Genomic DNA, 13,612 nt, shown 5'->3' on the forward strand with positions numbered 1-13,612 from the left:
CTGAGTTCGATGTGTTTTTTGCCCCTGAGTTCGATTTGTACGCCGACGATACACAAATTTATCTCCCTTTGAAATCAGGAGAGAATTGTGGTTGTAACTCACTGTTGGCATGTCTGGAGGAGGTTAAGAGCTGGATGACCCATAATTTGGTTCAGTTAAACCAAAGTAAAACTGCGATTATGCTTTTTGGCCCCGCCAGAGAATGCTTCGATATTGCAACATATTTTGGCACATGGTCAGACTATTGCCATGACCAAGTAAAAAATGTAGGTGTTGTGTTTGACCCAGAGCTGAAATTTGATAAACAGATTAAGTTGTGATTAAGAGTTGCTTTGTTCCAGATTAGGACTATTGCATGTTTAAAGCCAATTCTGTTGAGATTTAATTGCGAATTGGCCATTACTATTACTATTACAGACGTCCTATGGTTAAATTACATTTTTGCAACCAACGGCCTTGCAGAAAGGTATGTGCAGACATTTAAAAGCGGAAAATAGAACCTTGCACACTTAACAATGGACTTGGAAGATAAGATCTCTGTTTTCCTAATGCAGTGTCGCACTACTCCAAACTGGAGTCCAATCGCCAGCAGATATTAAAGGGATACTGTATAATGGGATAATGACCGTGAGACGAGACATTTCTGTGTTGTGTGTCTGGAAAAAATGTGATGTATTGTATGCTTGCATGTTTTGCATTTGAGACAGTTGAGATTCCGTAGCTATAGTGCTGGGAATGTTGGGAAATGTTCGGGGGCGCGCGTTTTTGCGCAGATTAAAAATACAGAGTAAAGTCAGAGAATGTCTAATAAGGGGAAAACTTCCACTCTCGGTAAACTTCCGGCTTCTGAACTGGTTGCAGTTCCACTCTGGCTCCACATGAGGGCGCTCACAGGACGAGTGCAGAATGAATGGAGGTATATGGCGCTATACCCCTCAAAATCCACTTTTCTCAGGATATAATTTTTTGTCTAGTAATTTGAATGTTGTATTCGAAAGGAGATGCAAAGAAATTACACATTGCTCACTTGAGTCACTTATTTGCTTTAAAAAGTCTTTTAAAATGTCAATGGCGTCATACACATCGTACGACCAGAGATACTGCTTTACGGCAATCCTTCAGTCACTTTGGTGCTTTCGCGCTCTGCACTTTCTTTTCTCTTGAGGCGTCGACAACACAGCTGACACAGGCAAACACACACAGCTGACACAGGTAAATACACACAGCTGACACAGGTAAATACACACAGCTGACACAGGTAAACACACAACACAGCTGACACAGGTTACCACACACAGCCGACACAGGTAAACACACACAGCCGACACAGGTAAACACACACACAGCCGACACAGGTAAACACACAGCCGACACAGGTAAACACACAACACAGCTGACACAGGTAAACACACACAGCTGACACAGGTAAACACACAACACAGCTGACACAGGTAAACACACGTGCTAGAAGAGTCTTTGTTTTGTTGTTTTAAAAGACCATCAAGCGGTATCTCTGGTCGTAATCAGTCCTTCACTGACCAATCAGCGTTCATTAGCAGAATGCTAGCGTGTTATGGGCAACAACAACTCAACCTGTAAGAAATCGAAAGGACATCAGTACTCGTTCATTCACCTTTCCACCTATAACCCATGTTGAACTTCAACAGCAATCGGGTGAAAGAGACACATTTAGCCGTCTAGCCCCATAGACTCCCATTCATTCTGCACTCATGGGCGATCGCCCCCAGTGGAGCTCTGGTGGAACTACAACCAACATTCGGTACAATAGGACTCAATAGGGAGTGGCCAAGCTCTCCGTAGACGGGCTCTGGTAAAGTTGAGGTCATTCCGTCTCACGTGTAGCCTATTCTTTTGAATAGATACATCACAGCAATACATTTATTTTTTGATGTCTCTTTATATCTCTTTAAATGTGATGTCTTGTGCTTTTTAGTGTTAAAGATGCCTTCGTCATCATAAATGAGAGTTTGACAGGAATGCTTCAGCAGCTTCACATAATGGTGATTTATTACAAGTGGGTCTGCAGCAGTTCTCAGACTATATTATTTATTGTTATAATTTACAGTATTTCAAAACATCACAGATTCATCGTTAAATTGTTTGTGTTTTCCTTCAGCCATCCCTTTACTCATTCACTTAAAGTCCATCAAAAAGTACAAAAAAAGTGAACAATTAATCATTAGAACTGATGCCAGCCAGTGTGAGGAGATTTCAGATGCAGCAGCGCCATCTAATGGACAGATATCATACAGTTCCTCCAGAAATATTACAGTTCTGCTCACAAAACAACAACAACAACAACAACACAATCCTTCCTGACAGTTCAATAGCTTAACAGTCGGGAACTTACAATGGATGTGAATAAAGGAATCATTCTTGAGGGTTTAAAACAGAAATGTGATTCTTGTATTTTTGTTAAACCACTTACATTAATTATTCCCTAAAAACATGCACTATTTGAGCCGTGTAATGTCTAAATCATCATTGAGCTCAGACTACTATTTAAGCCGGATGAACTTCTGGTGATACTGATATAATTCCTGTGTGTATATTTCTAATCTAAATGTATAAAAAGTGCTTTTCTTGTATCCTTGCGTGTAAAGTTTACAGGGCTTTAATCACACACGGCTCATGCTAACACACATGTAATGTTCAGGTCTTTACTTGTGTGTGTTTTAAAGTGTATCGTGTTTGTCGGTTCACAGCCAATCCGGAGATATTAGATTTTTAACCTTCATCCTTTCCTCGCACTTTGTGACAAATCTTTCCCTTCGCTGGTCAAAATGACCAGAAGCCCTAAAATTAGACTTAATCATTTTTTTTTTTTTTTTGTCCAGAAAGCTTATTTCATTTTATTTTGATAATAATTTTTTTCTATTTTTTAATAAACATTTTTTAGAGATTTTTTGTTATTTTTAATTGGATTTACCTTTAAATCACTAGATTTGATCAATAAATAATAAATAAATAATAATTGAAGCACATTCCTTACATTCTTTCCCACTTAAATTTAAAATATTCTACATTGGGCGTCTTTGCCGACCTCTAGCTGACCTCTAGCTGTACAGTATGCTTTCAGACACACATTATAAAATATTGGGGGTTTTTTTGGCAAATTTTGAGCATTTTTAGGTTTTTCTATGTGTATTAAAGCATTTCATTCATTCCTATGGGGGTCAAATTGACCCACGAAAGAAGGATTTGTTACTTTTTTTTTAAATTTCAACCACAAAACGTTTTTTCCGTGGTATTCGTGGTTCAAGTGCGACAAAAGTCCTAGTTTCGGGTTGAACTGACCCGAGGGAAGTGTGAGGTTAAGTGTGTGCGGTGAGATCCCAGTGTGTTCATGCACATCTGTGTTAAACTGTCTCATTTAGCCGGTTTAATAGTGCAAGCGCCCGGTTCTGGGTGCGACCCTCATCATGGGGAACCTCAGCGGGACAGCGAGTCTCTGCGGCCGGACGTTAATCGCTCTCTTCTTCCTCATCCTCCTCCTCCTCACCACAGAGATGATGATGAGCGCGCTGAGCATCGACACGCTGACGGACACACACACGCTGAAGAACAGCAGCGGTTTGTTCTCTGCGATGTGTGTGCAGAGTTCACAGGTCGTCCGCTTGACCGTGACCTGGCAGGTGAAAGGTCGGAGGTCAGCGGCGGACGGGAAGCCGCGGCGGGTGATGATGTCACGGTAAAGGTCGACGGACGCTTTGGGTCGAGAGTGACGAGCGGCGGAGGTGAAGAGACCAAACCGAAGATCGTGATGATCCTGAAGCTTCCAGATATAAAACCCTCTTAGATTGACCCCGTCCAACTCACGAGCTGAGAGAGAGAGAGAGAGAGAGAGAGAGAGAGAGAGAGAGAGAGAGAGAGAGAGAGAGAGAGAAAGAGAGGGGGGGCGAGAGGGAGAGAGAGGGGGGGAGAGGGAGAGAGAGAGAGAGAGGGAGAGAGAGAGAGAGAAAGAGAGGGGGAGGGAGAGAGAGAGAGAGAGAGAGAGAGAGGTTTAACAAGCACTTTATTATTCTATAAACCTTACATCACGTTACATTATTGGCAGTTATTAAAAAATTATATAATTTTTTTTAACTTTATTAATTAAAAATTCACAATGAGCTGATCATTTTGTACTATAGTCCCTCATTAAAACACCATACATCACAAAAGAAAACCACATTATTCGTAAGTCTGTAATAAGCGAAGTCTTCCCGTCCAAACATCGGTCAGGATCTGTTGTAGACCTTCGCTCTTTCTTGCTTTCCACATTGCAAGTTTAGCTGTTCCCATCAAATAATTTAATACACATATTTTCCTCCTCATTGAAAACCTGTATTTCATTTCCCCAATAAACACTTTATACAACTTCAACATTAGGTGGAAAAAGAGCAAGATATACTGATGCCTGTCACAAAAGGAGGGAGGAGTCAACTAATCAGTGATTCGCTCACACACTCACACACACACACACACACACACACACACACACACACACACACACACACACACACACACTCACACTGAATTCTGAAATGTTGATGTTATTGTTGATGAATATTTTTTATGTACATGTATGATGACTGGAAATGCTTTGGCAATACACTGAAATAATTGTCATGCCAATAAAGCACATATTGAATTGAATTGAATAGAGAGAGAGAGAGAGAGAGAGAGAGAGAGGTTAGTAGACACTAGTACTAGAGCTCATACTGCTATGCAACAAAGTACAGTTTGCATGCAACTTTGAGTTAACAATAATATTTAAATAAGTTAATATTTCAATAATTTATCAATGCATTCACAATTCTATATTTATGTAGTTCATGGTTCTCTGATTTCGGTTAATGGTCACGTGGACATACTGGTAATCAGAAAAAAAGAAAAAAGAAAAAAAGCTTATCATCTTTAATTTTTGGATTTAAAAAAATTATTTTATTTGTGTAACAGGGTTCTTCTGGGAAGGAGGAGGCGGGAGTTCAAACACTTTAATAATCATAAAATAAACAAACAACAAACTGAAAGTACAGACGGCACCCCCTCACGGGCGATATGATAAAACATAAACAAAACACAGCATAAGTCCAGGCCTGGTCCTCTCTCTCTCTCTCTCTCTTCCTCCGGGAGAGACACCGGTGCGTCGCGCAGGACTCGTCATCATCAGACACACCACCGCCTCGTGCCGCTCGCCACAGGGTTACTTTTTATTGACCATTTTATGAATTATCAGCCATGAACAGCACTGTGGGAAACCCAGATGTAACACACACAGCACTGATTCTCAAATATGTACAACAGGACACACTGCTCACAGATTAATCACATGGACTACTCTGCCAGGACACACACACACACACACACACACACACACACACACACACACGAGAGGAAGTGACTCTGACTCACATCCGCACAAACACTGTAAAAAACCCTCATTGGGCTCAAGGATCAGACAGGCTCCTCATGATGTCCATGTGACCCTGTGTGTCACTCCATCTCAAAGGTCACTGATAAACAGCAGGATGACCTTTGACCCCATGATGTCGAAGCTCAGAGGAAGCGGCTGATTACGCTGTGTTCTTGTGTTAGAACAGATAACACTAGATAACAGCTCTAGCATTCTGCAATACGGCTAATCTCTGATGCTGTTATTATATAATAGGAGCATGTTTCATAATCACAGCTCATTAGTGACGTTTGCTCAGGCAACACCTCATATTATCATGATGGCCAAAATATCAGAGGCTTGACTTCCACTTTTTTATATAATTGTATTTTTCTGATTTAAAACTGGTTGATTTGGTTTAAGGAATGAAAAAATTTAATATATTAAATTTATGATTTAGTTAATATTTTAAATAATTTAACAAGACATTCGCATGTTCACGGTTCTCTGATTTCGGTTAATGGTCATGAGACATGCAGTAAAATAATGTCTGATAAATCTGATCGCCAAGAATATTAAAAATAAACAAAAAAAATTATGATAAAATAAAATTAATAAACTAAACTAAAATTTTAAATAATAATAATAAAATAATGATAAAACGAACAATAAAAAATGACAATTAAATAAACAAAAAATAAAAATAAACTAAAATGGTGATAAAATAAAATAGTAAACTAAAAATAAAAGCAAAAAATAAACTAAACTAGTGATAACAATATAAAAAAAAACTAAAAACAAACAAAAAAGATTATAAAATAAATCAATATTAAAATAAAATAAGAAAATAAACTACAAATAAAAAATAAAATTAAAGTAATGATAAAATTAAATTAATAAAGAACAAAATAATAATAATGATAATTAAAAAACAGCCAAAAGTGTGCTTCTGCTCACCTTTCAGCGCCTCCTGCAGGTAGTCCCTGATATAGCGTTGTCTCAGCTGGTCATTATGGGATGCTTGATCATCCACCCCTGACGCTGTGATGATGATGGGCAGGCCGTCGCCATAGCGATCCTTCACCCATCCCAGCACCCTGCGGAGACCCCAGGGCACGAGCGCCTGTCCCCGGTGTGACTTCGGCCAGGTGACGTCGGTCATCAGCAGGTAGCCGTGGTCCTGGTTTCGTGGTGAAGGTCTGTGTACCAGATGTGTCGTGAAGTGATTCAGAGCGATGAAATCCAGCGCTCCTTTAAGCTCCTCCCTCTCGTCGTCGGTGAAGCCAATCAGAGCGTTGCCACGCCCCTCAAACAAGGGGTCGAGAAAACGGGCTAGTTCGAACGACAAAAAATCCTGCCGTGCAGCTTCATGCGATTCTACGAACGGATTGGCTGGTTCTACCCAATCAGCATGAAGCGCGAAACTAACCGTCGCCCCCTGCTGGCGGCGAAACCGTGTATCGTAAACGCGCCACGCTTTAGCGTGTGCTAGAAGCAAGTGACGCGCTACCATCCGCCTGTCCTCCGCCGTCCCGCCGTACGCTTCCGTTAGCCGGTTCGGCTCATTAATAGTGATCCACGTCGGTACAAACCCACCGAATTCCTGGTAACAGAACGTAGCGTAGTTAACGAAGGCCTCGACAGCGCTGCGGTTCCTCCATCCGCCGTTAGCATGTAGCGTTTCAGGCATTCCCAGCGAATGCGACCGGTTGCTGGGATGATACAAGGTCACGACCGGCTGGATTCCTCTCCGGATGAGCTCGCTCAACACACACCTGTAGAACCGAACCTTCTCCGCGTCCACAGACGACGGGTCGCCGCTGGGCATGAGCTGGGTCCAGTCCAGGGCGAAGCGGTAGTGTGACGACCCCGTGACCCTGAGGAGAAACAGGTGGCGCTGGATGTAGAGGAAGTCAGTGCACTGGGCGGCCCGGTTGCGAAGCTCGATCCCCGTCACGGGTTTGAGAGCGCCGTCGCCGGAGTAGTTCCAGCGGTACAGGTGCGGATCCGTGAACTGGGGCGAGAACGGGTGCAGATGAACCTGGGAGAACACATTAATATCAAACGTTCACAAATAGTATACACTGTACACACAATAGTAGTATACACAAACAGTATACATTAGGGCTGGATAAAAAAATATCAATTTCTCGATTTTAATTGATTCTCATTTTTACGAACCGATATCGATTCTTAAATCCCAAGAATCGGTTAGTCAGCCTGTTTTCAGCTGATGAATGAACGGAACATTGTAGAGCATCCCAGCCAATAAATCGCAATAATCTTTGATTTTTTTTGACAGTTTCTGGTCTCATTGACTTCCATAGTAGGAAAAAAATATACTATGGAAGTCAATGAGACCAGAAACTGTCTGGTTACTGACATTCTTCTAAATATCTTCCTTTCTGTTCAGCAGAAGAAAGAAATTCATACAGGTTTGAAACAACATGAGGGTGAGTATATGATGACAGAGTTTTCATTTTAAAGTGGAGTATCCCTTTAAGTTAATCAAGCGACGAGAATACTTTTTGTGCGCAAAAACAAACAAAAATAACGACTTTATTCCACTATTAATATCCTTCTGTGTTTCTCTGAGTGAGTTCAGGTAGTGTAACAGCGCAGCGCTTCTGGGTCGGCCAATAGTGAGCCTCCGTTCTGACGTACAACCCAGAAGCGCTGCGCTGTTACACTACCTGAACTCACTCAGAGAAACACAGAAGGATATTAATAGTGGAATAAAGTCGTTATTTTTGTTTGTTTTTGCGCACAAAAAGTATTCTCGTCGCTTGATAAACTTAAGGTTGAGCCGCTGTAGTCACTCGGACTATTTTAACGATGTCTTTACTAACTTTTCTGGGCCGGCAGATCTCGATTACCTAGAAGCCTGTGGAGGAGTGAGACAGCTCTCAGATTTCATCAGAAATATCTTAATTTGTGTTCTGAAGATGAACGAAAGTCTGACGGGGTCGGAACAACATGAGAGCGAGTAATTACTGACAGAATCTTCATTTTTAGGTGAACTAACCCTTTAAATCAATGCAAAATCACCTGTAATACTGATTCCGACACACCGAACTGGAAGTCGCAGGGGAACCGGCCCTCGATGCTGTCGTCCGGGAACCCGTTGTCCCGCACCAGGCGTCTGTAGAAGTGCGCGCTGGTCTTCGGGACCCGGTGGCGCTCGGCTTGACTGAAGTCGACGTAGAACAATCCCCTCCTCATGCTGTATCCGTGATTCCACTCAAAGCCGTCCACCAGACTCCAGGCGGTGTATCCGAACACACTCACTCCGTCCACGGACACGGCTGAGGGAACACACACACGCAAAGATAGCGCCTTCCGTATGTCATATAAGTCAATGTCACTTCTATTTGTGTAGCACTATTAAAACAACACATGCTGACCGATGTGCTTTACATCATCTCAGTGAGATAGACAAAAGAGTGCAATAGTAATAGAATAAAAATAATAAAAATTATCATGAAAAGGAAGAACAGGCCATGGCAAAGAATGTGTCTTAAGTTGTTTTTTTAGAACTTCGGTTACACTTTATTTTAAGCTGTCATTGTTACAGTGTAATTATATATTTAAGTACTGAGTGATATTAAGTAACTACATGTACTTACTATAGGATTAGGGTTTGGTTGGGGGTTAGATGCATGTAATTATGTATAATTTATAGTTATTACTATAGTAACTACATTATTATGTAACAATGACGCTGTAAAATAAAGTGTTACCAATTTATTGATTTTTTTATTTGTTTTTTAAAAATTTGGTTAAGATCAACAACTCAAAATTTGCTTAATTTTTAAAACGTAAAAAAAAAAAAAAAAAATTGGTAACACTTTATTTTACAGTGTCATTGTTACATATGTTACATGTAGTTACTATAGTCATAACTATAAATTATACATAATTACATGCAATTAACCCTCAACCAAACCCTAATCCTATAGTAAGTACATGTAGTTACTTAATATTACTCAGTACTTAAATATATAATTACACTGTAACAATGACACATTAAAATAAAGTGTAACCAAATTATTAAGTTTTAAAAATTAAGCACATTTTGAGTTGTTGATCTCAAGGTTCTTCTTGTCATATATAAGTATGTCATATTCAGCATTTTTACAGTGCTGAGTATATAAAGATTAGATAAACGCATCTATGTTTTAATGATTACCCGGTGTGTGTTATGCAGATGTATTCTGATCCATTTGTTCATTTAGCAGATTTAAACTTCACCCCATCTTTCAAAATCATAAAACACTGTGACATTAATGAACAAATGAGGATTTGTCATGAAATATTTCTTCTATATACTATAAATACAATTTATAAAAAATAAATGCAGAAATAAAGGAAATGTATGCATGTATTAATAACGTATAAATAATTAAAATATATTAATGTAAAATAAACATATTTAGAAATAAAATAATTTAGAAATATATACTTTTTATTTATACATTTATTAAATATAATTAAATACATTTTGTTTATTATAAATGAATACATTTAAATATAACAAATACTTTTTTATGTATGTATATATTATAAATAAATGTAATAATACATAAATTGTTTATATTGTATAAATAAAATTAATGTACTTATATATATTTTTATTAATAAATATTTAATTAAAAAAGGGAATGCAAAACAAACATTTAGAAAAAAAGTATATATACTTGTATACTTATGTATTTATTAAAAATAAGTAAATGCAGTTTATTTATTATAAATAAATAATTATTTAGAAACAAATAAATATGTGCTTTATGCGTTTAGAATGAATAAATAAAATAGTTTTTTGCGAATCCTAATTTTACAATTTCACATGAGATGCATTTGTGATGCATGTCAATACCAGGTGTGAACACACACACACACACACACACACACACCTTGCATGACTTGCATGATGAACCTCTTCATGGTATAAATGGCCCACGTGTCCTCGACTCCGACAGAAGCGTCAGAGAACCACCCGTTCTCGGCCACCAGCACCTGCGGGTCACCGTACATGTGCCGAACCCACACCAGAACACTCCTGAGGTCAAAGGTCATGGTCTGCCCGAACAGGGCCAGTCCTCGGGCCACCCGCAGGGTCTCCCGCTCGTAGGCCAGAGAGAAGAAGTCAGCGGTTCCCTTCACTGAGAGCTTCTGTTGCGGAGTGAACTCTGGGATGGCGCCGCGGTTCGAGGCCTTCAGGGACTCTGGGTAATCTCCACTTCCATATATGGGCTCTGCGAACCAGCCAATCACAGCCTCCATGGACTTCTGACAGAGCTCCAGATTGGCTGGCGAGGCCTTGCCTTGATGAGGCTCCACCCAATGAGAGCCGAGAGTGATGGAGACTTTACCGTTCTGATGAGGTCGGAAGTGTTGGTCGTAAACGTGCCACGCTTTAGCATGAGCCTGCAGACACACCACACCATCATCACTGCACAAATCAGTCATGTTCTCCATAATTCATGATCTTATGCAGTAAAAACATATTTATGCTGGTCAGATCTGAGGAGAATCACCACTTATGTAGAGATATGCAGATATTTAGATATAAAAATCACTTAATGCATAACGGTTCATCTCTACATTACACTATTTAACACATTTTGTACGTTCAGTTTGAAGAGCTTGCATGTAAGAACAGAGAAATGAATCTGACGGTAGATAACGCCTGAAAAACTTATACTGTTGTAGACAATAAAAGACAGTAATAAACAAGACAGAAAATAATGCATGGCCTTATGCTGCCTTCACGTGCTATGGAAAAGATGATATTTTTCACTTGTGAACTGGTATTTACCAGTGTGTTGCGTTCAAGTGCTTTTGTTGTCGTAATGTAGTACCCGCAAGGTCTGTGTCAGTAGAGTATCTTTTTATCTTTACAAAAAACAACAAAAAAAAAAAAAACGTAAGTGTGGTGCTTTCTGATGATTAAAACATAATTAATAATTTAAAAAAAATAAAACATGACATAAAATGATTAAATATGAACTAAGGAAATTGCGGCGAAGTTGAAAATTGAGTGTTAACGCATTATATTACAATCGTTAATGACACAACATTGTATAGGCTACAAAAACTATCCGCTAACAGTATTCAAGACTCTTGCGTTGCTCTCCGGCATTTTGAAAAGGTCAAAGGTTATCTCATCTCGGCAACTCGTGCATCAAAATATTCTACGAGTTGCCCAGTTGAAAATACCACATGAGGGGGTGTTCATGTGCATTTTCCACGTCGGCTTTTGGTATTTACCATAATTACCATAGCACGTGAAGGCACCATTAATATGTATGTATGTGTGTGTGTGTGTGTGTGTGTGTGTGTGTGTGAGAATTTTTTTTTATTCTTTTGTTAAATATTAAAATGATCAGAGAAATAATGCACGGCCTCTGCAGGCTTTAAATAAATAAGGGAGAACAAATATGATATATCAAATTTTAAATCACTTTTGAAACATTTTTTAAAAACCGTTAACAAATCTTGACATTACAGTTATACATTTTTTAATTAAGGGGAAAGGAAGTAAAAAGAGCTTAATTGCCATGCAATAATAATGTCAATGCATAATAATAATAATAAAGTGGCTTTATCTTCATGCAAAATAAAAGAAGATCCGTCTTGATTTTGGGCTGAAATGTGACCAGGACATTTCTAACAGACACACTGACACATGTTGACGTCTGGCGACACACAGCTCTGTCTCTCAGTGAAGATCTCATCATCTCTGCACACACTCTCTCACAGCTGAGGTCAAGAACGAGCGTGACCTCTGACCCCAAACTCACCCTGATGAGTATGTGAGTGTCTGTGTGAGAGAGTGTGTGTGAGTGAGTGAGTGAGTGAATATGTGTCTGTGTGTGTGTGTGTGTGTGTGTGTGTGAGAGTGTGTGAGTAAGTGAATATGTGTCTGTGTGTGTGTGTGTGTGTGAGTAAGTGAATATGTGTCTGTGTGTGTGTGTGAGAGAGTGTGTGAGTAAGTGAATATGTGTCTGTGTGTGTGTGTGTGTGAGAGAGAGTGTGTGAGTAAGTGAATATGTGTCTGTGTGTGTGTGTGTGAGAGAGTGTGTGAGTAAGTGAATATGTGTCTGTGTCTGTGTGTGTGTGTGTGTGTGCTTGCTTTAAGATTTTTAATCTTTTTTAATGTTAAATGTAAAAATGATCAAATTAAATGAATGCATGGCCTCTGTAGGCTGTAAAAAAACAAATAAAGCGGCTTTATATTCCTCATGCAAATTAAATAAAATTAGCCATATTGAATTTGGGTTGAAATGTGATATTTTACATTTAACATTTACAAATACATTTGGTAATTGTATTTTGCTGTATCCCACACTTGTGGCTATCGGAGGCTCCCAACCGTCTCGTGACACACAGCTCTGTTTCTCACAGCTGGGGTGACCTCTGACCTCTGAGCCCGAACTCACCCTGATGAGGTTGTGTGCCGCGATGAAGGGGTCGGCGTGACCCCCGGCGACCCCTGGAGCGTGAGCCCCCGTCCCGTATCCCTGAATGGCCAGGAGGAACGGGTTATGCATCGTGATCCAGTAGCGAATCTCCCCGCCGAACGTCCGGAAACAAAACGAGGCGTAATCGGCGAAAACATCCTCCATGCTCCCGTTCAACCAGCCTCCGAATCGCTCCTGCAGGACCTGCGGAAAATCCCAGTGGAACAGAGTCACCACAGGCTCAACCCCAAGCTCCTTTAACTTGCTGATCAAACGCCGGTAATGTTCCACTCCAGCCGGGTTGGGATTCTCCGTGGCGTCTCCATTCGGGAAAAGACGAGTCCAGGAGAGAGAAAAGGAGTAGGACTTCACACCCAAATACTGAACTGATTTCAAATCCTCTTCCCATCGGAGATAACTGTCACTGGTGCGGGGATGATGTGTGAAACGATCCCACACGGACTCACCCTTCCCGTCCGCATCCCAGGAGCCTTCAGTCGGGAACGCCGAGGTCCCGACGCCCCAGAGAAACTCGCTGGGAAACGTTCCCGTCTGCAGGAACGTCTCGTTCAGAGGCTGGAGCCACAGCTTGGATGCTTTATAATCCAAACCACATAAAACCAGCGCTGGGATTAAAGAGAGACACACGGATGAGACTCGCAGCATCCTGAGCAAACTATCGGAGCATGAATGCAGCCGGAAAACTGGAGAAAGGCATCATCGGGGAAAGAAAAGGTGAAGCGCACTGAGA

At 40.3% G+C, this 13,612-nt stretch overlaps 1 protein-coding gene across 1 annotated transcript; it reads right to left on the minus strand.

The window, feature by feature from the left end:
- Positions 1-1,969: 1,969 nt before the first annotated feature.
- On the minus strand, positions 1,970-13,612 carry klb (klotho beta). The gene is made up of 5 exons (XM_084430079.1): positions 12,841-13,612; positions 10,312-10,825; positions 8,447-8,703; positions 6,356-7,439; positions 1,970-3,843 (listed from the first exon to the last, which is right to left on the minus strand). Exons 1-5 carry the CDS (start codon positions 13,525-13,527, stop codon positions 3,404-3,406), a joined length of 2,982 nt encoding a protein of 993 aa, XP_084286205.1. The 5' UTR covers positions 13,528-13,612; the 3' UTR covers positions 1,970-3,403.

The sequence above is a fragment of the Rutilus rutilus genome (genome assembly GCF_951802725.1).
Source record: "Rutilus rutilus genome assembly, chromosome: 14".
Taxonomy (NCBI): domain Eukaryota; kingdom Metazoa; phylum Chordata; class Actinopteri; order Cypriniformes; family Leuciscidae; genus Rutilus; species Rutilus rutilus.